Consider the following 24079-nt stretch of genomic DNA (forward strand, 5'->3'; position numbering starts at 1 on the left):
TAAGGGCAGACCCAGGAATAAGTGATAAACAGCCCCACAGCTCACATGTATCTTAAGAATATTCAGAGTAAGAGAGGAAGACCCTGAGGTCATGGAATGCCTCAGTGCCTCACCCTCTACCTTGTGAGAGAATAAAGGTGAGAAGAACAGGACGAGCAGACATGGAAGGGCTGCCACTGCATTGTAAGGAAAAAGAGGATGTCACTGCAAAAGGATGATGTTGCAAAGTCATTTGAATATTTGAGTTTGAAGTTTGAATGAAATCATGTCTATTAGTAGAGAAGCCAAAAGCTTTCATTCATCACCCATCATTCCATTCCATTTAATCCAATCCAAATTTCAAAGACACAGTAATCCCAGCATCCAAGGAGTTTACATTAGGCTGCCCCTTCAATCAGGAAATGTCTAATTCAAGGGTAATTACAGTTACACAGTGAGACAAAGGCAGGGGAGAGATGGGAACTCAAGTCTCTAGGCTCTCAGCACAAGCCTGACTCTGAGGGAGACGGTTGCCCAGATCTCCTTTCCATATGGGGCATGTTGAAAAAACCCCAGATCTGGAACCAGAGGAATGATTCATAAAAAAACATCTTTGGACTTTGGAGTAGGAGGATCTAGTTCTGTTTCTGCAACTGATATTACAATCTGTGTGATCTTGAACAAGTCATTTCAACTTCCTTGGGTTTCAGTTTTCTCAATTGTAAAATGAATGGGGTAGAAAGAATTTTTTTTAATTGTCTTTGCATATTTGTTATGAACATTCTGTTTTCGCTTTTCCTATTTTCAAAGGGATGGTGGGGATGAGAAGGTAGGGGAAACTAAATGTCTGTTAATTGGAAAATAAAATGAAAAAGACATTTAGATAGCCTCTACTGTCCCTTCATATTCTAGATCTGTGATGCTATGAGTTAAAATAACAGCTTAGAAATTTACTGCCTATGTAACTTTGGGCAAGTCACCTAACTTCTCTGGGTCTTAGGATCCAACCCTCTGATGACTGATCTTAAGAACTACTCCCTGGCAGTCAGGGCAGTCAACTCCAGCCTGGTCTTGTTCACAGACTGCCAGAGGTCACACTCTTACTGGATTATGGGTGAAATGGAGATGGATAGCAGATAGATTTTTGTCTTTTATTCTTGAAGAAGACCATGATATCAGGGATGTGATGCCGTGATATGCAAGTGAATTTGGTGCAGAGGGCTGTTCTAAGCCACCAGACTTATTTTCTCCTTTGGAGCCATCTGGATCCAGGGACCAGATATGAATCAGGATGACCGGAGATGGCCCTGGATGCCAGGCAGTCAGGGTTAAGTGACTTGCCCTGTATCTGAGGCTGGATTTGAACTCAGGTCCTCCTGACTCCAGGGCTGGCCCTCTATTCACTATACCACCTAACTGGAAGTGTAGTCTAACAAGAGAAACTTTGGGTTCCACTCCTGGACTCTCCCATGTACTCTATGACCTGGAGCAAGTCATTCAACTTTCTAAGTCTTAGTTTCTCCATTTGTAAGAAGGAGATGACTTGCCTGCTATCTCACAGAACTTTTTGGAGACTCCAAAGAGAACATAAATCTAATACTTTAACAACCTTAAATCTCTCTGTAGATGGGAGATATGATTCTCAGAGAACAGAGCTAAATAATGCTCAGCGCCCTTTGACCTCACAAAGATCCTTTTTCCCAGAGAGGAAGGGGGTGGTTCTGACCTTTCCTTGAGACTGTAGACTGTAGCCCCTGAGGTTCAAAAAAATGTGCTTCCCTTCCAGGCTTTCTTCCTTCCAATGATGGGATTTTCTGGATCCAATTCAAATACCATTTAATTACCTCGAGCAAATGGTAGCTCTAATGATAGGAGGAAATCGAATCAGGGTCCCAGAGGATGGCCTGCTGGGGTGGGGGTGGGGGACCAACACACTCTTCCCAGCTCTGGTTATAAGCTGCTGAGTTTGCTTTGACCACCCCCAAGAGACCCACCTGTCCAAGAGAAGATAAAATACAAAGCAGTCCAAGCCCTCTAAGGCTTTGAAAGTCCAGTGTTCAGGGCCAGCTCTGTTCAGCAATTGTTCTGGCAGTTTTGCCTCTAGGATCCAGGGTACCCTCATCTGGACCCTTCCTCTTCCCTTACCTTCCACAATCACACTGCTCACTCCACCCCAGCCAAGAACAGAATTCACATATCTTTGACTCCTTGTATTCTAAAGGGGAGTCAAACAACAGAGAATTAATTCTCTGTTCCTTAGATCAACCAATGTGATTTTAGGGAGAAGGGATGCCATGCCCATGATACTTTATCTTCTCACTGAGAACCTGGACTCAGATCCTGGAGCCTTGGGATGTAATGGGTCAGCTTTTGTTTCCTCTCTCCGGATCACCACTCTTCTACCTAGACTTTGTGTCCCAATTCCCATCTTCTCACAACTCTTCTAGCTTAATGTCACATGTGATTCCTCTTTTAGTAGGTAAGCTCTTGGAATAGCTAGGTGGCACAGTGGATAGAGCACCTGCCCTGAAATAAGGAGGTCTTAAGTTCAAATCTAACCTCAAACAATTGCTAGCTACATGACTCTGGGCAAATCACTTAACCCCAACTGCCTCCAAAAAAAGAAGAAAAAAAGAAAGAAAGCTATTTGCAGGCAGCAGAGCCATTCATGCTTGCTTGAATTGATATCCCCAAGCCTTAACTCTAAGTTGAGGCTCTACAGAGGAAAGGAGAAGGCAATGAGATATAGAAGATGGAGTACTGGCTTTTTTCCAGGTCCTCTGACCACCTGAGTGAGCTTAGGCAAGTCACATTTCTTCCCCATCTTAAAATGAGGGGGTGGAACTAGATGGTCTCTGAGGTCTCTCTTGGTCTTAGAGACCTCATTCTAGATGTGTTTTCTTACTTGCATTGTGACTGATAAGTCAATGAACTGCCCTGGCCCTCCATTTCCCAATTTGCATTTATGTACCACTTTAACTTTTGCAAGGGTAGCTGGGTGATACAGTACAAAGAACCCATGAAGACTCATGTTTATGAATTCAAACCCAACACTTATCTATGTGACCTTGGACAAGTCACTTAACCTTGGTTGCATATAGTTCCTCATCTATAAAATGAGCTGGAGAAGGAAATGGCAAACCACTCCGGGATCCTTGCCAAGAAAACCCCAAATGGGGTCACAAAGAGTGACAATAGCAACAATAACAACAACAACTAAAGTCGTTTACATATATTATTTCACTTTATCCCACAACAAATACTGAGGTCAAGAGCTGTTAAGTAACTTGTTCAGGGTCACACAGCTCCTAAGAGTCTAAAGCCACATTTGAACTCAAGACTTCCTAACTCCAAATCCAATAACCCTAGGTGGCTGGCCATCCAAGTGGCTGGCCACTGAGCAAGGACTTCCTGTCTCCTGATGGATTCTCTTGGGAGAGATAAAAAATTCAGATCTTCAACTACAGCACTTCGCAAACCCCAGAGCAGTTGCTAATTGATCTCCAACCACAACTCTCCATTCCTCAATGACTGAGTGAGGCTTCTCTGAAAAAGCGTAATCTCCCTCTGGAATGTGGCAGTCCTATGCATCTTCTTGGTGCCCTTACTGTCTTCCTAAGCATCACAGAGACTCAGAGCCGGAGGAGCCCTCAGATCCCCTCTAGTCCAAACCACAGCTGAACAGGCATCCATCTCCTCAACAATGACCCTAATGGGCAGAACTCCAGTCTCTATTTCATGATCCATACTTTTAAATACTTTTAAAATTCTATCTTTTGGGAAGCTTTTCTTTACATATTACATTATTAAATTGAATCTAATTTCTACACAGAAGTTACAGTTCTATCCTCAGGGGCCAAGCAGAAAAAGTCTAATTCTTCTTCCTTCTAAGATTCTTTTAAATATTTGTAGACAGCAGACATGTCCCCACTTCTCATTTCCAAATGGGAAGACCCACACACCTTCCTCTGGGTCACTCCAAATTCACAGTCCTAAAGCACCTGTCTGAAGTAAGAACACTCATCAGGAAACATTCTCAAACCCTGGCTCCACCAGCTGTGTGATCTTGGGAAAGTCAAATTTTCTGAGCCTCAGTTTCTTCACCTGTAAAATGGGATAGGAAATTGGGGGAGATAGAGTTGGTCTAAATTATCTCAAAGTACTCTTCTAGTGCTCTGTCCTAAGAAGCTATCAGAACTGTCCTTTGTACTAGTGGATCCCCATAGGGTGAGGCTACTTCCGGAAGTCTGCTTAGACAGAAGGGTTCTCTCACTAGGAGATAAGCACCACTCTCTCCACCCCCTGCCCCAAGGCAGGGCTAGTGAGTCAGTCTGGGTGAAGACAAACATTCAACATAGTAGGCCGAACTGAAAGGAGAGGAAGGAAGGAAAACCTGCAAGTCTCTTCTCCGCCCCCCCCCCCCCCCCCGGGAGGCTGGGAGCACAAAGAGAGGGGGGCCTATTGGTGTGCATCTCGGAGGGCTCCAGGGGCCTCCTCAGCATTTCCCTTCCCCTCTTTCCTGCAGAAGGGGATCTGGGTGCCCTGGCTCCCACCCCCTCACTCCACCTGCACCAACCATCCTCTTCCCATTCCAGAGGAGAAGTGAGGTGGGGGTTTCCTCAGACTGCAGAGATGGCCAGTGCAGAAAGCCCCCTGAACCTTCCAGAACAGAGCCCAATCTATTCTTCACTTGGCATGCCCTGCCTGAAGTCAGAGAGAGAGAGAGAGAGAGAGAGAGAGGACTGCAGCCTTTTCAGGGGCAGGATCTGGCAAGGGTGGCACGAGCTTAGAAACTTCCTCTGTCCACAATGAAGAGGGAGCTGGTCAGATGTGGGACTTCTTTTTAAGGGCCCTCTAGCCCATCCTTCTCTTCCACAGACATAGGGTTAATGGGCAAGCCACTAAGAGAGCTGAGCTGCCAGCCTCCTGCCTCTTGCAGACAAAGGCAGCAGCTTCGGGGGAAAACAGCTGAGCTCAGCATTCAGTGAGTGCCTTGGAGAGAGGCAGGGAGGGCAGTGAGCAAAGGGACCAGGAGGAAAGGCATGAAAGGACACTCTGAAATGAGTGGCCAGCCTCTCCCACCCCCACCCAACTCTAGCATCCCAAGCAGCATCTGGACCCCAGAGCCTCAGCAACTTGCAAGCAGTCTAGACCTGGGGGAAGGAGGTAAGTATCTCCTTCCCAATCATCTCCGGCCTCATCCAGGGACATCCCTAAATGTCCTTGGCTCCCAAAATCTCTGCTCAGTGGCCCTTAAAACAGTAGATGGTCCGTCCAGCCTTGCTACTAGCCAGAATCCTCTGTCCACTAGTGGTTCTTCAACATCTTTTCCTCCAAATTCCTATCTACCTTTTCCTGGCTCCAGAGATCCACCAACTTTAAATCTTGTCAGTATATAATCTTATTTATGCCTAATAATGAACATATAGGTTCCCCTATTAGAACATAAATTCCTTGAGAGTAGGGACTGGGTTTTTTTTGGCAAGGCATTGGGGTTAAGTGACTTGCCCAAGGTCATACAGCTAGGTAAATATTAAGTGTCTGAGGCTGGATTTGAACTCTGGTCCTCCTGACTCTAGGGCCAGTGCTCTATCTATTGTTACACCTACCTGCCCCTCAGGAACTGTTTTTGCTCTTTCTTTGTACCCCTAATGGTTAGGTAGTACAGTTGATAGTTCAAATCCAACCTCAAACACTTACTGGCTGCTGACCCTGGGCAAGTCACTTAACTCTGTGTGCCTCAGTTTCCTTATGAGTTAGTAAAATCAGTTAGAGAAGGAAATGGAAAAACTACTCCAGTATCTCTGCCAAGGAAAAACTCAAATGGGGTCACAAAGAATCAGGCACAACTGAACAACAGCAACAACTTAGAATAGGGTCTGGGGTACAGTAAGATTTGGCCAGTCAACACTGATTGACTCACTATGGGACTGGCATTATGCTGATTGCTAGGAAGGCAAAAAAAGGCAAAAACCGTAGTATCTGTTTTCAAGGAGTTCACATTCTATCTAAAGAGACAAGATAAAAATTACTTTGAAAAAAATATATATATATACATTTATAGGAAGATCATTTTAGAGGGATGGAGGGGCAGGAGATTGTGAAATGTCTCCTGCAGTTCTTGATGACTGATTACTAAAATGCCAAGAGTCTAGGGGGTCACCAGAAAGATGGGGGGAAGAGATAGACCCCATTCATCCTCCTAGCTCCAGGGATTGGTGCTCTTCCTGAGATCTAGGACTGCAATCAGAGAAGCTAGTATCTGGGTAGAGGAGAAAAAGGAGACTGGTTGGCAGTATCAGCATCAGCTGAGTGGGGAAGGAGGTAACCCTGCATGAAATCACAGATCTAAAGAACTTGGCAATTGGAAGGGATCTCAATGAACAAATATCTAGTCCAACTCATACCCAAAAGGAATCCCTGTATGAATCAATGGCAATTCCAAAGCTAAGCCAAAAAGGGATCTAAGAAAGCAAGAGAGGTAGAATAGCAAAAGATTCCTGAAGGCTAGGGGGATATCCACTTATGTATAGTCTCTTCCTCTTCTACCTGGAGTGGTGAATCTTTTACTGAAATATAACTCCAGGAAGAGCTCCCAGTGCTGATAATAGGATTTCCTCCCTCAAGAAAAGATTACATTCATCAATGTGCTTTCTGCTAGAGAGATTTCTATATTTTATCTTAGTTTATAGGACTCTTCCTAGGTTTGGTGTAAGAGTCCTGCTATATTCTCATTTCATAGATCATAGGATTTTTGGACCAGAGAGGTCATTTAGTCCAGTGATGTACACATCACACTTCTGTCCAATATTAATAATTGTCAGAGCCAGAAATTGTCCTCAGCTTGTCTGCCTCCAAGTTCAAAGCTATTTCCTCTATATTACGATGAATGATGGTATCCTTGTAGATCTGTATTTGGTGCTATTCTGCTATTCCTCTAAGATCACTTTCTGAGGTCGAGAGAGAAAGATCAGCTATTTTGGTTATTTAGGATTCAGTTTTTCCATCTGTATAAAAATTTTATTTTATTTTTTCCAATTACATGCAAAAATAGTTTTCTACATTTATCCTTGTGCAAGTTTTTTTTTCTACCAACCTCCCTCCCCTTCCCCCTCCCCATGGCATCAAGCAATCTTATATAAGTTATACACGCATAATCATATATAATATATTTACATATTACCATACAAGAATTTCCTTTAAAAAAAGGGTCTCAAAAAGTCATCTAAACCATTCTCACTAAATCTGAAAGGATATTAGATGGAACTTTTTTTGGAAGATGTAGAATGTCTTCCTAACTTGCACAGGTTTAGAGTTCATATTATTTATGGTCCCAATCCCCATACTGATCAACATGGAAGCTTTAATCTGTTCTGTTTTTGAAACCTTAATTAGTTCACTCCTCTTCAGGTAATCTGTTGGCCTTCAACCCCCAGGGGCTCACTATAATGGTGCCAAATTTAATGAGGACACCCATTCTGAACTCAGCCACCAGCCTCAGTTTCCCTAACTAGCAGAGACCACAGGTATGCGGTGGCTACCATGGTAAACTGAAAACAATTCTTTTTATACTCTTATCCTCAAGCTTATTTCATACTCATGACACTCGGATTTCCTTTCTAGAGATTTAAAATCTAGGATGGTAGCGAACGAGTCATATGAAGATGATGTGGCTAAGGAGAGCAGACTAACAATGAACACTGGATGGAGTCTCTAATCTTAGCACACAGAAGCCACTCATCCAAGGCTGGTGACGGAATAGAAGTCTGGTGATCAGTTCTTTCTCATTACAGACCAGAAGGAAACTTATTCCCTTGACCTCTGAGTTCCAAAGTCCCAAGGTTGTCTGACGTGGAAATACCACCTTGCTATGAAGGTATTGCCAAGAGCAATCTCTGCCTTTGTGGCAAATTTTCTTCACTGCCAAATTCTTCAGTATTTTTTATGTGCAGGCCTCCGGCAGCTCCCAACAAGACCCAATAGAAAAACTTCTGTGGAAGTGTATAGACCAAGGGAACAAAAGGAAAGTCACCCAAGGACATTCAGCCCTTGTAGCCACCTGGCTCATGGGTAGGTCTCTCACCTGGTGTTCTCTCTCTCAACTTTCTCTCTGTCTCTGTCAATACAATGAGCATGATCAGTTCTGTAACTATAAAACAATGGGCAGCCTAGAACATCAGCCAAATAAGTCCTGCTTCTAAATTTACTTTTCCATGGATTCTTAGTTCCTGCTTTGTCCACCCTGCCTACCTTACTGGAGTGACAGAATCTAGCTTCAACTGTGCTGGGAAGGGATTTAAAATTAGAAAACAGGAAAAATTTCATGTGTGCAAGTTATTAACCCTTGAAGGGGTTGCTAGAGAGGACGAAAGATGCTCAAGGAAGGAGATTCTGTCATTATTGGATACACCCAACCCCAAATAACCTAATTGCCCTGGGATGAGTTATAAAATCTGTATGGGACTAGAGACTGAAACTAGATGACTGTTGAAGATCCCTCCCAGTTTGCCAATAGCCTCTCAGCCCCAGGAAGAAGTACAGACACTCCTCCCCATTTTATAGAGGAAATGAAGCCTACGAAAGTGATGTCAAAATCAAATAGAAATGAGGGCCAGAATATATGAGGATTTCTGCAGACTACCTATCTACTTAGATAACCACATATTAACATTATCTATGTTCTATTATATTTTTGTTAATTTCATTAAATATTTCTATTTTGATTCAGGCTGCAGTTGAGAGTGTGGCAGTGTTGGGACCATACCTCTGGACCAAATGACCTTAAAAGAACTTTCTAGTTCTAATCTCTCCCATGATCCCTCATGGAGCTGAGAAAAGGACCTAAGAATTCCCTCTGCTCCAGTATTCCCTTGAAGCAGACACACTAACTAGTGTCTATCTGTATCCCCTCCTCTAATGAGCATCCTGTCCTACTCCTCCCCTTGGCCTCTAGCCAGCTCAGCTGCTCTGTGCTCTCTCTGTCTCTCACAAAAAGCTGGAGAGTGCAAGCCCTGCTCTCTCCCAGGGGGGTCTGGCTCCCAGACACCCCAGGGGCCTTCAGTTGTCTCAGCCCCAAAGGAGATAGGGTAGAGGAGCATCTCTTAGAACTTCAGAGAAACTTCGGTTCTTTAAAGGGGTGAGAGGAAGAAAGAGAGCTGCCATGCCTCCCACTCCCCAGTAAACACCCCAGGACCAAGGTCTCTACAAACACTTTGGTCCTTTGTTTTCACATTGGGGGTCTGCCTCCCCTAAGGACTTTCTTTTTTCTTCCTTCCCTAAGTCTGTATCCCTAAGCCCCACTTCCTTCAGAAACTCACCACCCACCCCTCAGTGACTGCTCTAAGAAAAGACCCACTCTGACCCAGTGACTAGGCGGCTTTGTACTATGGGGTTAAAGGTTCCTGTTTTATGGCTCCAGCTTAGGGACTTGGAGGCAGGAGAGGAGGGCCTGGGGAAGGAAAGAGGGAACTGAAGACCAATTAAGTGTCTCTTTTTGTGCCCACCTGGCTCTCTGCCTTCTTCTTTCCATACCCTAGACAAATTATTAACTGGGGATCAGGAGGGAAAAGAAGCATCTTAGGAAATCTTGAGATATCTCATAACATGAAATGTGAGTGGGATTCTGTCCCATAGCCATTCTAAATCATCTATCTTCCCTAGATTCCTCTCCTCACCCTCCAAGGGAAAGGGTTCAGTGACCTCCCCTCTCTGTTAAAGCACTAAGATCTTAAGATCAAGTCAATACCTAGTCAAGGTATTTTCAAAGGGCATCTGGGTGAGGGGAATAATAATAGGTAATAATTCCACATCACTTTAAAGTTTGCAAAGCCCTTTCCAGGTCTTACTTCATTAGATCCTCAAACTATTATGATTCTCCACTTTATAGATAAAGAAACTTAGCCTGGAAATGAATGAAATGAAATACTCAGAATTACTTATTAATTTATTATTTATTTATCTAGTTAGAGTCTGAAGCAGACTCTGAACTCAAGACTCCTGATTTTGGAATTAGAGGAGGGGGATTCTTGGATCAGGCAGGACAAAGAAACAGAAGAGTTTTTGAACCCAACCCTTCTGATTCCAAATCTACAACTTTCTCCTTTACTACACTGCTTCCTTGCTTGGTATAGTCTAGCCCTGGCCTGGGAATGGAGATATAGGAGGTTCTATGAGGTTATCTTGAAGGGTAATGGAAGGTCCCCTTTCAGCCTGTCCTCCTCTGCTCTCTCTTAGTCTCAAATCCACTCATGGCAGTGGGTGCAGCTGAATTTCCTATGACTGACCATAGAGTATAGCCAAACCACTTCCATCTCCTGTGGTTTGAACACTTCAGCAATGGGGTCCTTGAAAAGTCTTTCCATGCCTTTCCACCAATAGCTCCAATTTCAAGGATTAGAGACCATTGGGAAGACAGAAGTTACCCCAATCTGGTCTTTGTGTTCCCAAGGATTTATTCTTTCTCTACCTTGAGCAGTTGAACAGGAAAAATAAGAAAGCCAAGGAATGGGTATGAGGCCGACCCATTAGTCCTGCTCCGGGGGAAGCCCAGGCTCAGCTGTGCTCTAAATTCACCCCCGTTGACATATCCTGCCAGCCCCTAGTCTCCATCTCCCATCCACCCCCTGGGGGGGGCTGCTGGGGCATCTGGCCCAGGGTTTCCCATGACCTCCCTGGAGACACATCCCAGAGCCTGGCTCTGGGAGAGACCCTGAGCAGTGACAGCATCTGGCTGGGAGCAGCCCCAGGGTCCCTTAGGGATGGATGGCTCCACAGTTCAGGAATGTAGAGCAACAGGCGGGCTTGGTATGCTTAGAGAAAGACCAGAGAAAGCAGTGAGCTTGCTCCCCCCAATCAGAGCTGGGCCCCTGGATCTCCCCAGTTTTTTACTTGGTCTCTAAACTTGTTCCTGGTAGCTGACCCAGGTCTTAGAGCTGAAGGTCAGTAACTACTAGTATCTGAGCTCCAAACTCCAAAAGATAGAGATGTTAATCTCTCTAATATTTGTATGCTGACTCCTTGTTCCTCAAGAGGTCCACAGTCCCTGCCAAGGTGGCTGCAGGGGAGAATAAATGACTCAGGCAAAATGGTCTAGCAGAAAAAGCACCAAATTTGAAATCAGAGGGGCAGAGCTTGCATCGTGACTCTGTTACTTAGTGCCTGGGGAGAGTCTTGGGGTGAGAAAAACCTTAGCAATTGGAACATTTGCTAAGGAAGCAATTGCCTTAAAGGAGGGTGAGTTCCCAGCTACAGGAGAGCTTCAAGTAAAGGCTAGCTGACCACTTGTCAGATGGAATAATTCTTCAGGTGCACTTGGATAAGAAGGCCAACTGGGGAATGACCCCAGGGCAACTCTAAGATTCTAAGATCTTGAGGTCTCAATTGACTTTTCCATAACATGAGGAGGCTGGATAAAATGATCTCTAAGCCTTAAATGATCTCAGAGCCTCTGTAGCCAGAATCCCCTAGAGATGAGATAGACTGGTCTCTATCCCGGTAGGAAACTGAGGTATCCCAAGGATAGGGAGGGGCCCAGGCATCCTCTTCTCTTTTCCATCCCAGGACTGAATTATATCTCTGATCCTTGCTTCCCTGAACACCCTCCCCCGCCCAGGGGATATCTCTTCCCCTCCCCCAGACTCTCCTCCCAGCCAGACTCCCAACACACCCTCCCTGAACTGTGGGCCAGAGAGGAATGAGTGTCATTTCATTCATTATTACCTTTCTCAATTTAACTGGCCTGGGCTGGGATATGAGGGCCCCCTCCCTTGACTCCCTTCAAACCCCAGTCCTGCTGTCAGTTTTCACACAATAAGCCCCCTTCCTCTCCCTCATCTCCTTGCCAGTAGCCAAAGATGAACCTAACATGAAGAACAGGAGACGGGGTTGAAGAGAGAGGGAGATTTCTGGGGGGACTTGGACTGGGTGACTTATGATCAACTTCCTTTTTCTAAGGTCAAGGAGAAAAAGAAGCCAAACAAGCTTAGTTCATAGAGTGATCTCTAATTGGGCTAAATTGAGTTCCTCTGAGCCCCCCACCCCAACTCTTGTTTAGGGAGAAGGCTACATATACACCATCCAAGCCAATCCCTATTTTCTTGTGGAGGTAAGGTGTGTCGCCAGAGAAAAGCCCCAGAGACCACTGCAATGCAGTAAAGGAGCATCTTCATATAAAAGGGGGTGGGATAGGTGAAGTTTTCCCACACATATTTGGGTGAGAGGAGGGAGGAAGAGAGAGATATATTTAGGAAGTATTAGTCTGGTGCTCATAAATAGGGCTGCAACCAAAGGCAGACAGGATGAGCAGCAGCCTAGGTGTAACAGGAAGGCGATGAAGGTTGGGAGGGAATGTGCAATGAAGGAAACTTTTTGATATGACTATAAATACACATTTTCTAAAATCCTCTTCTCCAAGGAGTATGGAACATTGATTTTGTCGCATAAATCATATCTTGGTGGGGGGGGGTAGAAGAAGGGTGTTGGGGTAAGAAGGGAGAGAGCCAGATCCTAAAGGTAAGGAATACAGAATGTCAAACCTTGCCTAGGCAGTCCAAATATCTTGTCCTGGCTATGATTAGAAACATTCTTTTTTTAAAAACCCATTAAATGAACGTCTGGACTCATTCCCACTATTCTCTTTCATTTATATAAATAAACACAGTCTACCTTTCAAAGCCTTATTACAGCCAGTATTGCATTTCATATTCCCAATTATTCTATGAGGTAGGCAGACTACAGTTCCAGTATAGCTATTCCTTAATGAATCTCATTTGACAGGAAGCACAAAGTTAAATGACTCTCTCAAGGTCATACAGCTTGAAATTGAGTTGGGAGCTGAGACAACATGAGAATGGAGAGCTTTGGATTCTCACATCATGATTTTGCTACTTCATCCTTTTTACTTTTAATTGAAACTATAATAAAATTTTTCTACTTATAGTAAATATATACATATAGTAAATTGTAAATGTGAGTTATTATTGGCAGAAGATTTTTTTCAAAAGAATTTATCCCAGGATTACTTTAAAGAGAACACTCATAGTTCATTAAGATAGGACTTAAACACAGAATTTTGGAATATTTGATTCAACTCAACATTTATTTAGCAACTTAAGGCTCAGAAAGCTATGGATTCTGGAGCTCAAAAATAGAACTGTTTTTGGCTTCAAAGGGTTTCCATTTTACTGAATTAGAGTCCTTGGTAATCATCTGGTATGACCTCTGAATTTTGCAGATAAGCAAAATGAGGTCCAGATTAGTCAAAGGCTTTGCTCCAAGGTCACACAACTCTGTAGAGGCAGAATCTGCCTTAGGTAGAATAGAAATGACTGTGTGACCCCAGCAAGTCACTCAACTCCAATTGTCTCCCTTCCTCCACCAAAAAAGAAATCAGAATCTGAATGGTCCTAGCACCGCCCCCCCTGCATCTTGTGTCAGTCTCAACCATCCAATTTAGAACATAAGAGATGGTTGATATAGAATCCAATCCCCAAGAGATTCTTTACAGGTGAGGAAGGCAGAGTAGAGAAGCCACTAGTGAGGTGATTACTTCTCCCATCAGTGGGTAGTTGATCCCTATCACAGCTGAGCAGACCAGGAGCTGAGTTGCAACCAGCCAATTTGACTCCACCTAAACCGCTGCTGTTTTCAAATGTTCAGATCCAATCAGAAGCAGGAAAATTCAGGGCAGAGGTTTCTGGGGTAATGTGGTTACTGGTTACTACAGTTTACTTCCTCTTCCAAATATAAGCCCAGTCTTACTGACAGTCAGCCACCAGTCAACAAGTATTTACAAAGGGTTTACCCAGTTACAGGCATTGCCCTAAAGCCTGACAATACAGTGAATGTCAAAAATAGCCCCTGCCCTCATGGAGCTTAAAATCTAATGGGAGAATATTGGGGATTCCTTCTGGGGTCCACATTGTGCTTTTCCTTTATTTCCTTCCAGAAGCCCTTCCTAATCACCCCAGCTCTAAGTGTCAGTCTTCCATTATTGGGATGTTTGCATCCATCCCTCCTAGAATGCCAGCTCCCTGAGAGCAGGCTTTATGTCTTATGTGCTAAGTACTCAACATAAAATAAATGCTTCACTATTGCCCAATGAATTCACTGGCCTCAAAACTGGAACCTTGGAAGAGAGGGAGGTGGATGTGGGTATACCCATCACCTAATCTCCAGGCATCTTCTCTATCCCTCACTCAAACCTCATTGGCTTCCCAAGGTCACTGAGACTGTAAGGGACAGAACCAGGTCTTGGACTCAAGTGGTTCCAAACCCAGTGCTCCCCCCCATACAGAGCAGTAGTGGCTAGCTCACTGGACATGGAGTCAGGTGGACACTTACTGACAAATAACTTAACTTCTATGGGTCTCAGTTTCCTTATATGTAAAATGAAGGGGGGGGAGCAATGGTTTCTGAGGCTTTCCCCCCATAATTCCCCAGGGAGCTCAGGGAATTGTGAACAGAGATAACAGAGGCTCAGAGGAGAAAGCAGGAACAGGGGCCCCTTCTCAGTGGGGGTATTTACAAGAGAGGCCTGGGGCTTGAAAGGGGCTTAAATAAACTCACCATGTGACTCGGCTTCCTTCCCCAATTTCAGACTTCTACAGAGCTTCCTAAGAGCATATCTCCTGTCCAACCATCTCCATTTGGCAATCCCGGGGGCCCTGACAGCATCCTGTCCTTGTAAGGTCATCTTAGTCTTCCTTTCAGCTACCTCCAGGGATAAAGATCAGTCTCCAAAGGACCAGCAAAACCAAGGCAGCTTGGGGTCCCTTACACTATGAAGGAATTAGAGGATAAAGGGATGATGCCAGGCCAAGCAGGCAGGGGCCCCAGAAGGGAATCAGGGCTTCTGTACCATCATCTGCCTCTGAGGATAGATTCAGGGGCTCTGCTCAGACCTCTGCCCAAGGACCTTCCTCTCCCTACAGTCAGTCAGCCAGATAAGGCTGGGTCCTCCAAGAAGGGGCGGTGATCTGCTTTGATGGGGGAGGGAGGGAAGAGAGGAGGGGGAGAGAGAGAGAGAGAGAGAGAGAGAGATCTTGCAGTCCTTCTAAGAGCCAGGAACCTCCTGGGCTCTGCTGACAGCTCAGATCACTTCATATCTACTCCCAGTCTAGGAACCCTGGATCTTTAAGCTCTCTTCTTGCCTCTTCTCTCTCACTCCTTTTACCTACTCCCTCCCTCCCTAGTCTTCCTCCCATTCACTCTGGCATTCAACAAATACTCGGCTTTGATCTTGCTCATCATGGGTCAGGAGCACCCTGTCTGGACTTCTCAATCTGCTTGTCTCCCCACTACTTACCCCTCAAACTCACATGCCAAACCAGATCTGGTTAATCCCTAGCCTCTCCATTCCCAGATCTGAGCTCCATGGTCCCTGAAGACTAATGTGATACTCAGAAAGCATTTTCTTTAACTGTAAGGAAAGACTTGCAGAGCATAAAGAGAAAACATCAAAAGGGATGCCTGGATGTCTGATTCCCCTCTGAGAGACTTTAACCTTCTCTAACCCTAACCCTTCTCCCCAATCTGTCTGGTCTTCTTAAAGAGGCAGGAGCATGGCCAAGATGAACCCAGGTGGGCTGTGACTATTCAGCAATTCTGATTTTTCTCTATCGAGTTTCAATTCTCAGAGAAGAACATCAAAGAGACTGTCAGCTTTCTCTTCTGTCCCCCATGGAACCATCTGCTCCCCTCGATCTCAGTCCCAGCTCCCTTCCCTCCCCACCTCAGTCCCACCCCTTTTTCAGATCTTGGATTAGAAACTGGCTCTGGGCAGCATTTTCTGCCTTCCATGGCTGGCTGCCCATTCAGGTCCCAGTGTATTCTGAAGGCTGTACTGTGGGAGAGAGGGAGAAGAGGGGTTCCTCAGTATCTTCCTGCATGCCCTCCTATGACCATTCCTTTGGGTTGAATGCCCCTTTCCTCTAGATTAGTACTTCACCATCCAGCTGTGGATACAGACCAGCTGCTGCCAAGGGAGCAGAGGTGCTTGGTTCCCATGTACATAATACCTAACATGTGATAGAGCCCCTCCCTATTCCCCCTTACCCATTTCATGCTCCACCTCGAGCTGGGACTGGGTGGGGTCTCTTCCCCAGCCTGTCCAACACACTCCAAGGTAGGGATGACCTTCTTCCCTCTAGAAGATGAGGGACAGACAACACCCAAAGGAGCTCAATCTTCCCCTTGAAAAAAGAAAGCTTGAGTGGAGGTGGGGAGGGGAAGAGGCGGCTTTGTTGAGGCTCTTCCTTCAAAGTGATACCCAAGGGGAGAGGCTATCAGGGGTGAGCTCACCCCCTATTTTCTCTCCTCACAGATCCCCTTCTTCTCAGACCCTTGAGCTCATAATGGGGGGTGGGGGTGGGAAGACCTCAGGGGAAGGGGACCAAGAAGGGGGCCTGGGTCTCATTTTCCTTTTATGGTGGTTTTCCCCTCTGCCTCTAGCTCACTCCAGATGCTGTATTTATATTTCCTATTCTCCCTGGTGGAGCTGCCCCAATTCGACCTCCTTTGGATATAGATAGAGCTGCAAACTAGCAAGCAGTACAACCCTGACCCCAACCCCCACCGTACAGCGGTGGAGTGTGTGTGTGTGTGTGTGTGTGTGTGTGTGTGTGTGTGTGTGCATGTGTGCGTGTGTGTGCGGGCACCTGCAGTGCTGTTCTTTGTCTAATGCAGCCTATGCTGAATCTGGAAAGCTCTGTGGGATGCTCAGATAGGCATGGAGCCCAGAGGTGGTTAAGCTTAGAATTGGTCTCCATTCTCCCTGCCCTTAGCCATCCTTTCAGAATGGGTTAAGCCGTCATCACCAAGTCAGGTACCCATGATGCTAGGGGGTGGGCTGCAGTGGACAGCAAGGAGCCTGTTCACACTTCACAGCCCGGCTCTGTCTGGAGGTAGATCATGAGGGTCCTAGGACCCCTGTCCCGTCCTTCATCAGGAAGGAGTTGGTTGAGAGGTTCCTAAGAGACTGGGACACTCCTATTCCAAGTACACATCCCAGGCTGCAGATGACATTCTAGTCCGGGTTTAGGGGAAGAGGGGTAGAAATAGAAAATGGGGCAGTGTCTCTAACGAGCCTCTGCTCTTTCCAGCCTCCACTGAAAACATCCCTAATCCCATAAACAGGCAGATTCGAAGAGGGGAAAAAAGGCAGGGTGGAGAATAAAGGTCGGACCAAGCCTCATGATGCCATCCGAGGGCCATACAAAGGCCTCAGACGGTTCAATTTTGCAGCATTTCCTGCTTTCACCTCAAAGAAAGGAGATAGATACACTGTTCCCCTTCAAGACAAGCCTCCTTTGCTATTTCCTCTCTACTCCCACCCCTATCTTGTCAATATTTTATCATACAACATGGATCCCGGGGTAGCTGCCCTTTCCCCTCCAAATACTGAAGGAAAAAAAAAAACCCGAACCCGAAAATTGGGGAGATGAAAACAGTCAGTCTGGACCTCTCCCTAGCTCCGGAAACAATGAATGACCTGAGCCCAGGTCTCTTCTCCGGGGGAGCCCAGGATCCTCGCTAAAGGACAATCCCAATTAGAAACCACAGCAGCCTCCTCCTCTCCCTCCACCCCATCCAAGGGACAAGCATCAGTCAGAAAAGGGATCTTTGTTTGGAGAAGCCGCCTAGCCGGTGAGTGGGGCGATCTACCGGGGAGGGGGCGGGGGGGCATCAGTGTTCAGAAGCAGTAAGAGCCGCAGTTTTTGATTGGCAAGAGTCTGGAATCTGTTGATTTTAAAAAAAATCTTAAAACAATAATAACAATCCCTAATGAGACAACGCATGGGGCGGTGAAGAGGAAACACATCGATGCCCCGGCCTGGGCCAGGGTTGGGTGTGAAATACCGGATTTCCTTGTTTATTCGATTTTCTGTTCATTAAGGGCTCCCAAGAGAAGAGGTGCCCATTATCTCCCAAACAAAGCCACCCCGCGGCCGATCTCGCGGGGACCCCACACAGAGCCAGCCTCGGCTCACCGGGATCCCCGTGCCGCAGAAGGCACAGGGAATGCGGGGCGGGGTGGGGGTGGGGTGGGCCGGCCCCGGCTTCCCACCTGGACAAAGCTGCGCAGAGGGGCCGCCCCCCCCAGCGCCCCCTCCCCCGGCACAGCCCCCCCCCCGCGGCTCGTACCTGACCGCCACCTTCACACAGCAGTCAGCCTGGCTTGCCATGGCTCCAGCAGATCTCCGGGGTCCTCTGGCATGGATCAGGGGCGCGGGGCAGGGAGCCGGGGTCTGGGGGTGCAGGCGGCGGGGCCGGCGGGGGAGCAGCGCGCGGCGGCTGTAGGTGACATGCTCCCCGGGGCGGCGGCGGCGGCGGGGCTCACGCGGAGCCCGCAGCGGGGCGGGCAGCGGGGCCCCGCAGCTCCCGGCCCTCGGGGGCGGCCTCCATGCGGCCCGGGCCCCGCGGCTCTGCGGGGGAAAGGACCTGACAGCTGCGGCCCAAGCCCACCAGCTCCATGCGCGCCCGCCCCGCCCCGCCCCCGCCGCGCACCTACCGCCCCGCTCCGGCCACCTCCAGCGGCAGCGGGAACAAAGGGGGCGGGGGCCGGCCGCGCCGCGGGCCCCGCCTCCGCCCCCCGCGGCGCCCCGCCTGGCCCCGCCCCCGCCGGCCCGCCACTCAGGCGCCGCGGAGGACAGAGGGGGCGGGGCCTTCTCCTTTAAAGGGCCTCTGGGCTGCCTCCCCCCGCCTTTCCAAGGAGCTTGCCCCTCCCCTCCCCTCCCCCTCCCCGCGGGGGTATTACCCTCTCTCCGGATGGCGCCCATCTCACACGGGGGCGGGGCGGGGGGCGCTGACTTGAACCCCATTTTACAGAGCTGGAAACTGAGGCTCGACCCCCTCCCCCGCCCCTTAGGTATTATCCTAGTCTTCGTACGTGACTCCTGCCACAGAGTAACAATAGACATTTATCGATTTCCCCTAACTATAGCAACCCCCCCATCAAATATCCCCCTAAATCAATCTCCCCGAGAACCGGGGGAGGGGGGAAAGCGCCGACGCTCAGGTAGTTTTCAATCACCATCACCATGGCCGGACAACAAAAGAGTTCCCCAGGAAAGGGTCCTAGACCCGGGCCACTGAGCCCAGCGGGGGGTTGGGAGGCCACCCCCAGACTCACCAAAATTTAATCAGCATTATCCCGGGTTTCACCATCACTCCTCCCGTGGGCGCTTTTGCAGATATCTGAGATGTAGACATCCCCAAGGAAAAGCGTCCAAGCGGGTCCAGCGACCTGATCCCTTACTCTACAAATGACATAAATATCAGGTCAAGGGACTCGCCCAAGGTCACACGGCCAGGGCAGGTGCAGAGGCAGAAGAATACGTTTTAGATGGAAGAATAGAAGATCCGCGTGATTCGAGGGGGAGCCTCTTTTTTTTTTAGATTTCTTTTGAGTTTTACAATTTTTCCCCTAATCGTTAAGCCTCTTCCCCCCCCCCCCCCAGTTTTTGGCACTTCATAGTTTCATGATGCTTCTTAACTCATGGGTAGAGCCCAGAGCTTTCTAAGGTCCCAGAGCTGAGAGTCACAGATGAATGCCTAGAAAAAAAAAATAAATAATTTTTTTTTATTAAGCATTTACTTGTGAGTCAAGGACAGAAAATCTCCCCAGACCCCAGACAAATGAATCAAATGAACAAATGAATACTCATCTCCCTCCCCGAGACAATTTCATGACCCCTCTCACTCATTCCAGTGGGCATCAACCCTGATTTGGGGAAATTCAACAAATATTCATTCATTCATTCATTTTTTTTTATAATTCTAAATTCTCTCCTTTCCTCCCACCCCACTTACCCCCTCATTTAGAAAGTAAGTTACTTGTCAATAAATATTTATTCATCTACCAGGTACAAGTCTCTGTGTGTGCACAGGAGATTTAAAGATCAAAAAAATTTAGTCTCTGCCCTCTAAAAAGTGGGGAAAAAAAACAAACAATTATCTGAAAGTCAAACGGGCAAAGGAGAGATTTATATAAAGTCTTCTGAAAATATGAAGAGACAATCAGAGTGTTGCTATGAAAAATTGCCACACTATTAGAGATTTTGGGTGGTTTCCAATTCTTGGTGACTCCATTTGGGTTTTCTTGGCAGAGATACTAGCTCAGCTTTGTCGTTTACTTCTCCAGCTCATTTGAAGTGTCTGAGGTCAAATTTGAACTCAGGAAGGTGACTCTTAACTGACTTCAGGCCCAATACATGAAAGTTTCTAAGCCAGAACCTAAGAAGTGTTCTAACTACTGCACCCACCTAGCTACCCTGAGTTAGAGGAGCTGAGTTTGAATCCTAATCTTGCTTATTACTTACTAAAGTAACATTGAGCAAATTACTTAACCCCTTCTCATCTGTAAAAATGAGAAAGGTTGTAATAATAGATGGCAGTTCTTTCATCTCTATTAATTCTATGATGGAAGAGTGGTGAAAGAGCTGGAGAGTCAGGAAGACCTAGTTATCAGTCCTACATCAGATTCTCAAAGACTTTGCTACTGGGCAAATCACATAGCCTCTTAGCCTAGGTAGCTTTTTTCTGGTGAGGCAATGGGATCAGGTGACTTGCCCAAGGTCACACAGGTAATATTAAATGTATGAGATGACATTTGAAATCAGGTCCTCCTGACTCCAGGGCCAGCACTCTATCTACTGTACCACCTAGCTCAGGCAACTTTCTAAGAACAGGTGCTTTGGTAGAAATCCCCTCACCTGGAATCCCCAATCCCAAAGAAATCTTGTCTTGACACTCAAAGAAAAACAAAGATGATAGGAGAAGACAGAAATTACTTCCAGATGGGAGAAATCAGGAAAGGCTGTATTGAGGAGGAAGAACCTAAAGAAAAAAATGATTCTGATAGATGGAAATATAGGAGAAATTTGTGGAGGTATCCTATAAAGGTCAGTTTATGCCTGCACACGTTGGTCTAAGAGGCAGCACCAGACCAATAGCAATCAGTTTGGCCAGGATATAGATCAGTCTGTGAAAGGAGAGAGTATAATATCAGAAAGGTTGGCAACTGATTATTGCAGATTTGGAATTCCAGGCTTAAAAATTTATACTTCAACATAGAAGGAACAAACACCCTCATTCTGCTGCAGATGGTTTTTGAGAAGGAATAAGACACAGTGAGTCTTTAAAAGGAATGGTTGGAGAGGAGAAAAATTAGAGGCATGTTTATCAATTGGGAAGCCATTATAATACTCTCAATGAACAGTACTCTATACTCCACTCTGGTACTCCCAGGTACCTGGGAAGGAGGTGCCATAAGCAGAAACAGACAAAGTAGGAGGAAATGCAAGTTTAAGGGGGAAAGAGGATAAATAATAATAATAGCTAACATTTTTAGAAAATCTAATAATTGCCAAGAATTGTGTTTACAATTATTGTCTCATTTGATCCTTGGGAGGTAGGTGTTATTATCCCTATTTTACCGACAAGGAGACTGAGACTTAATGGTTTGCTCAGGGTCACATGGCTATAGTGTCTGAATCTGAATTTGAACTCAGGTCTTCTGGTCTCCAGTCCTTGGGGCTCTATGCTAGTGCACCATCTAGCTGCCTTTGAATCTAGTTTGAGACATTGACTATGAGATGCAAAGTGGCTATTCAGGTGAACATGTCTAGTTGATAGTTAATGAGGGAGGACTTGAACTCAGTGGAGAAATTAGGATTGTATATGTAGATCTGAGGAATCATACATAAAGATGAAAACTGAAGCCAGAGGAGGAAATGAAGCCACTTTATGAGAGAGACTAGGAGGGGATACTTAAGGAAGTAGAGTACAAAATGAGGCAGGGGAAGGAGAGTTTTCTTCTAACAATTTCTTTCTAATCTAATTTAAAGACTACTTTTCTCTCTCTCCTCTCCTCAGCTCTTCTCTTTTCCTTTCTCCCTAGCCTCTTTTTTCTTCTTTCTCATTCTTCTTTGTCTAGCCTTTATCTTTTTTTTTTTTTTTTTTTTTTTAGCTTTTTGCTAGGCAGTGGGGTTAGGTGGCTTGCCCAAGGCCACATAAGCTAGGTAATTATTAAGTGTTTGAGGATGGATTTAAACTCAGGTACTCCTGACTCCAGGGCTGCTGCCCCCTATCTAGCCTTTATCTTTCTTTTTTCCTTTCCTCTCTTTCTCTCTCTTTTTCTTTTTCTGCTCTTTGTCTTTTTTCCTCTTCCTCTGTCCTTCCCCCTAGCAATGAACATTAAAGTTAATTCCTTCTTATTTATTTAAAGTTCCTTTCTTCGTATCTATCCCAATTCTCCAAATGCTTCCTAACTCTTCTTCTCATTCACTTCCCATTCCAGATTTGCCCTCTCTTCACCCAACCCTGGATGGTTCCATATGACCTTACAAATGACTCCTCACATCACATTATTCTGAGTAGGATTCCACGAACGTTGTTGCAAACAAGAGCATCTTGTGGGAAGGAAGCTGCCTAGGGGGTGAGAGGAAATCAATCCACAGTCATTTTACTAAGTAGCTACTCTGACAGGCACAGCATTAGGCAATGATGATACAAATGCAGAAAATGAAATAATCTTACTTTCAAGACAAGAGGCCCCAGCACCTGGACCAAGATTTCGGAATGGAGCTGAGGGCTGTGTCAGAAATGAGAGAAAGCCAGGGCAACAGCTAGAACTAAGCTGTCAAGGGACAAGGGGGAACCCAGGAAGAGGTCAGGAGCCAGGATGTGAAAAGAGGAATCTTGGAAGGACAAATGGAGTACAGGGTCTCCTGGAAGCCCCCAGGGCTGGGATCCTTGCCTGCAATCCTTAGGATCTGCCTGCTTTCTGCAGACCCCCTGCCTGGACTCCTCTCTTCCCCAGGCTCCCACACCCCGATTCTCTCAACACATTGGGGTCATTCAGATGGATCCTTCACCAGATGCCTCTTTCTTTACCCGACTCCTTGCTTTGGATACAGACCAAAAGAAGAACCCAGCTGTGGGTTCCAGATGTGGCCAGTGCTCCCAGGATGGGTTGGAGGCGGGTGGGGATGAGCTAGAGAAGAGAGATGCTCTTCCCCCAGCTGTGGGATCTGCCTCTTGCATCATCCTCAGATGATGAAATTCTGTCAGAGATTTTTGGCTGGGAAATGAGGCTAAATCTTCCCTCTCAGGATGATAGTCTTGTAGGATATAGAAGCAGAAAAGACATTGAATTAACTTCCCTCCTTCTGTGCCTTTTCCCTCCCCTGATCCTAGTTACAGGCGCTAGGGAGGAATAAGGCCAAAGGTCATTTTAAAGCAAGGAAGCCCCTCCCCTTCCCCCAGAGCTGTTGCCTCATCTTCTCCTTCTGACCCTCTTCTGCCTCCGCAGCATCCTGAGTCAAAGAAAAAAGACAGCCCCGAGAGAAGCCTGAGTCAGTTCATCCAAAAGGAAGTGGCTTTGGCCAGAACCCAAGTGCTTAGTGCCCACCTTCAGCCTCTGATTCTGAGCTTCCTTCACTTCCAAGAGAATTCCAGGCAGTGTCTGGCCATCAACTCCTTCTCTGACCACTTGGCCCTGTTGGACAGCAGCATGTAGATTGTAGTGTAGTCTTCTCCCCCCCCTTGCATTTCTCAACTTTGTCATCATTCAAAACCAAAAAAACCAAAGTTGGTTTTTATAGTTGTTTTTTAACTAGCTCTAGGACTTGCAAAGCATTTTAGTCCCCCCCCTCCACTTTGTCAAAGTGCCATATAGCATAATGCGTGCTATATAAGAGATGTTTAATAAATGTTCACTGTTTCATCATGGACCTCTTTGTCAATCTAGTGACACCTATAGATCCCATCTCAGACTTTTTTTTTTGTAAATGAGTAAAGTAAAATACAGGTTTATAAATGAAACAAATTGAACTGAAATATAGCTAGAAGTAGAAAGAGTCAGAAAGACCTCAGATACTTACTTAGCTGTGTGACCCTGAGCAAGTCCCTCAATACCATTTACCTCAATTTTCTCCTCTTTAAAATGAGCCAGAGAAGGAAATGGTAAATCACTCCAATATCTTTGCCAAGAAAATCCCAAATAGGGTCACAAAGAATTGGATAGGCCTGAAATGACTGAATAGCAGTTATAAACATTTTTTTAAAAATTCATGTACTCTTTTTTTTTTTTGCAAGGCAC

General features: G+C 46.1%; 1 protein-coding gene across 5 annotated transcripts in view; it reads right to left on the bottom strand.

Moving 5' to 3' along the window:
• The window catches only part of KIF21B (kinesin family member 21B), a 71917-nt gene extending 53434 nt beyond the window's left edge, over positions 1 to 18483 (bottom strand). For 3 of the 5 annotated variants that reach the window (XM_074222324.1, XM_074222321.1, XM_074222320.1), the window contains exon 1: positions 18121 to 18483. In XM_074222324.1, coding sequence (XP_074078425.1) covers positions 18121 to 18161 — 41 coding nt within the window. In that variant the 5' untranslated portion in view covers positions 18162 to 18483. The remainder of the gene's footprint in view (positions 1 to 18120) is intronic. The other 2 variants (XM_074222323.1, XM_074222322.1) reach the window with 1 other exon arrangement.
• Positions 18484 to 24079: the final 5596 nt, after the last annotated feature.

The sequence above is a fragment of the Macrotis lagotis genome, chromosome 2, assembly GCF_037893015.1.
Source record: "Macrotis lagotis isolate mMagLag1 chromosome 2, bilby.v1.9.chrom.fasta, whole genome shotgun sequence".
NCBI classification, from domain to species: Eukaryota; Metazoa; Chordata; class Mammalia; order Peramelemorphia; family Peramelidae; genus Macrotis; species Macrotis lagotis.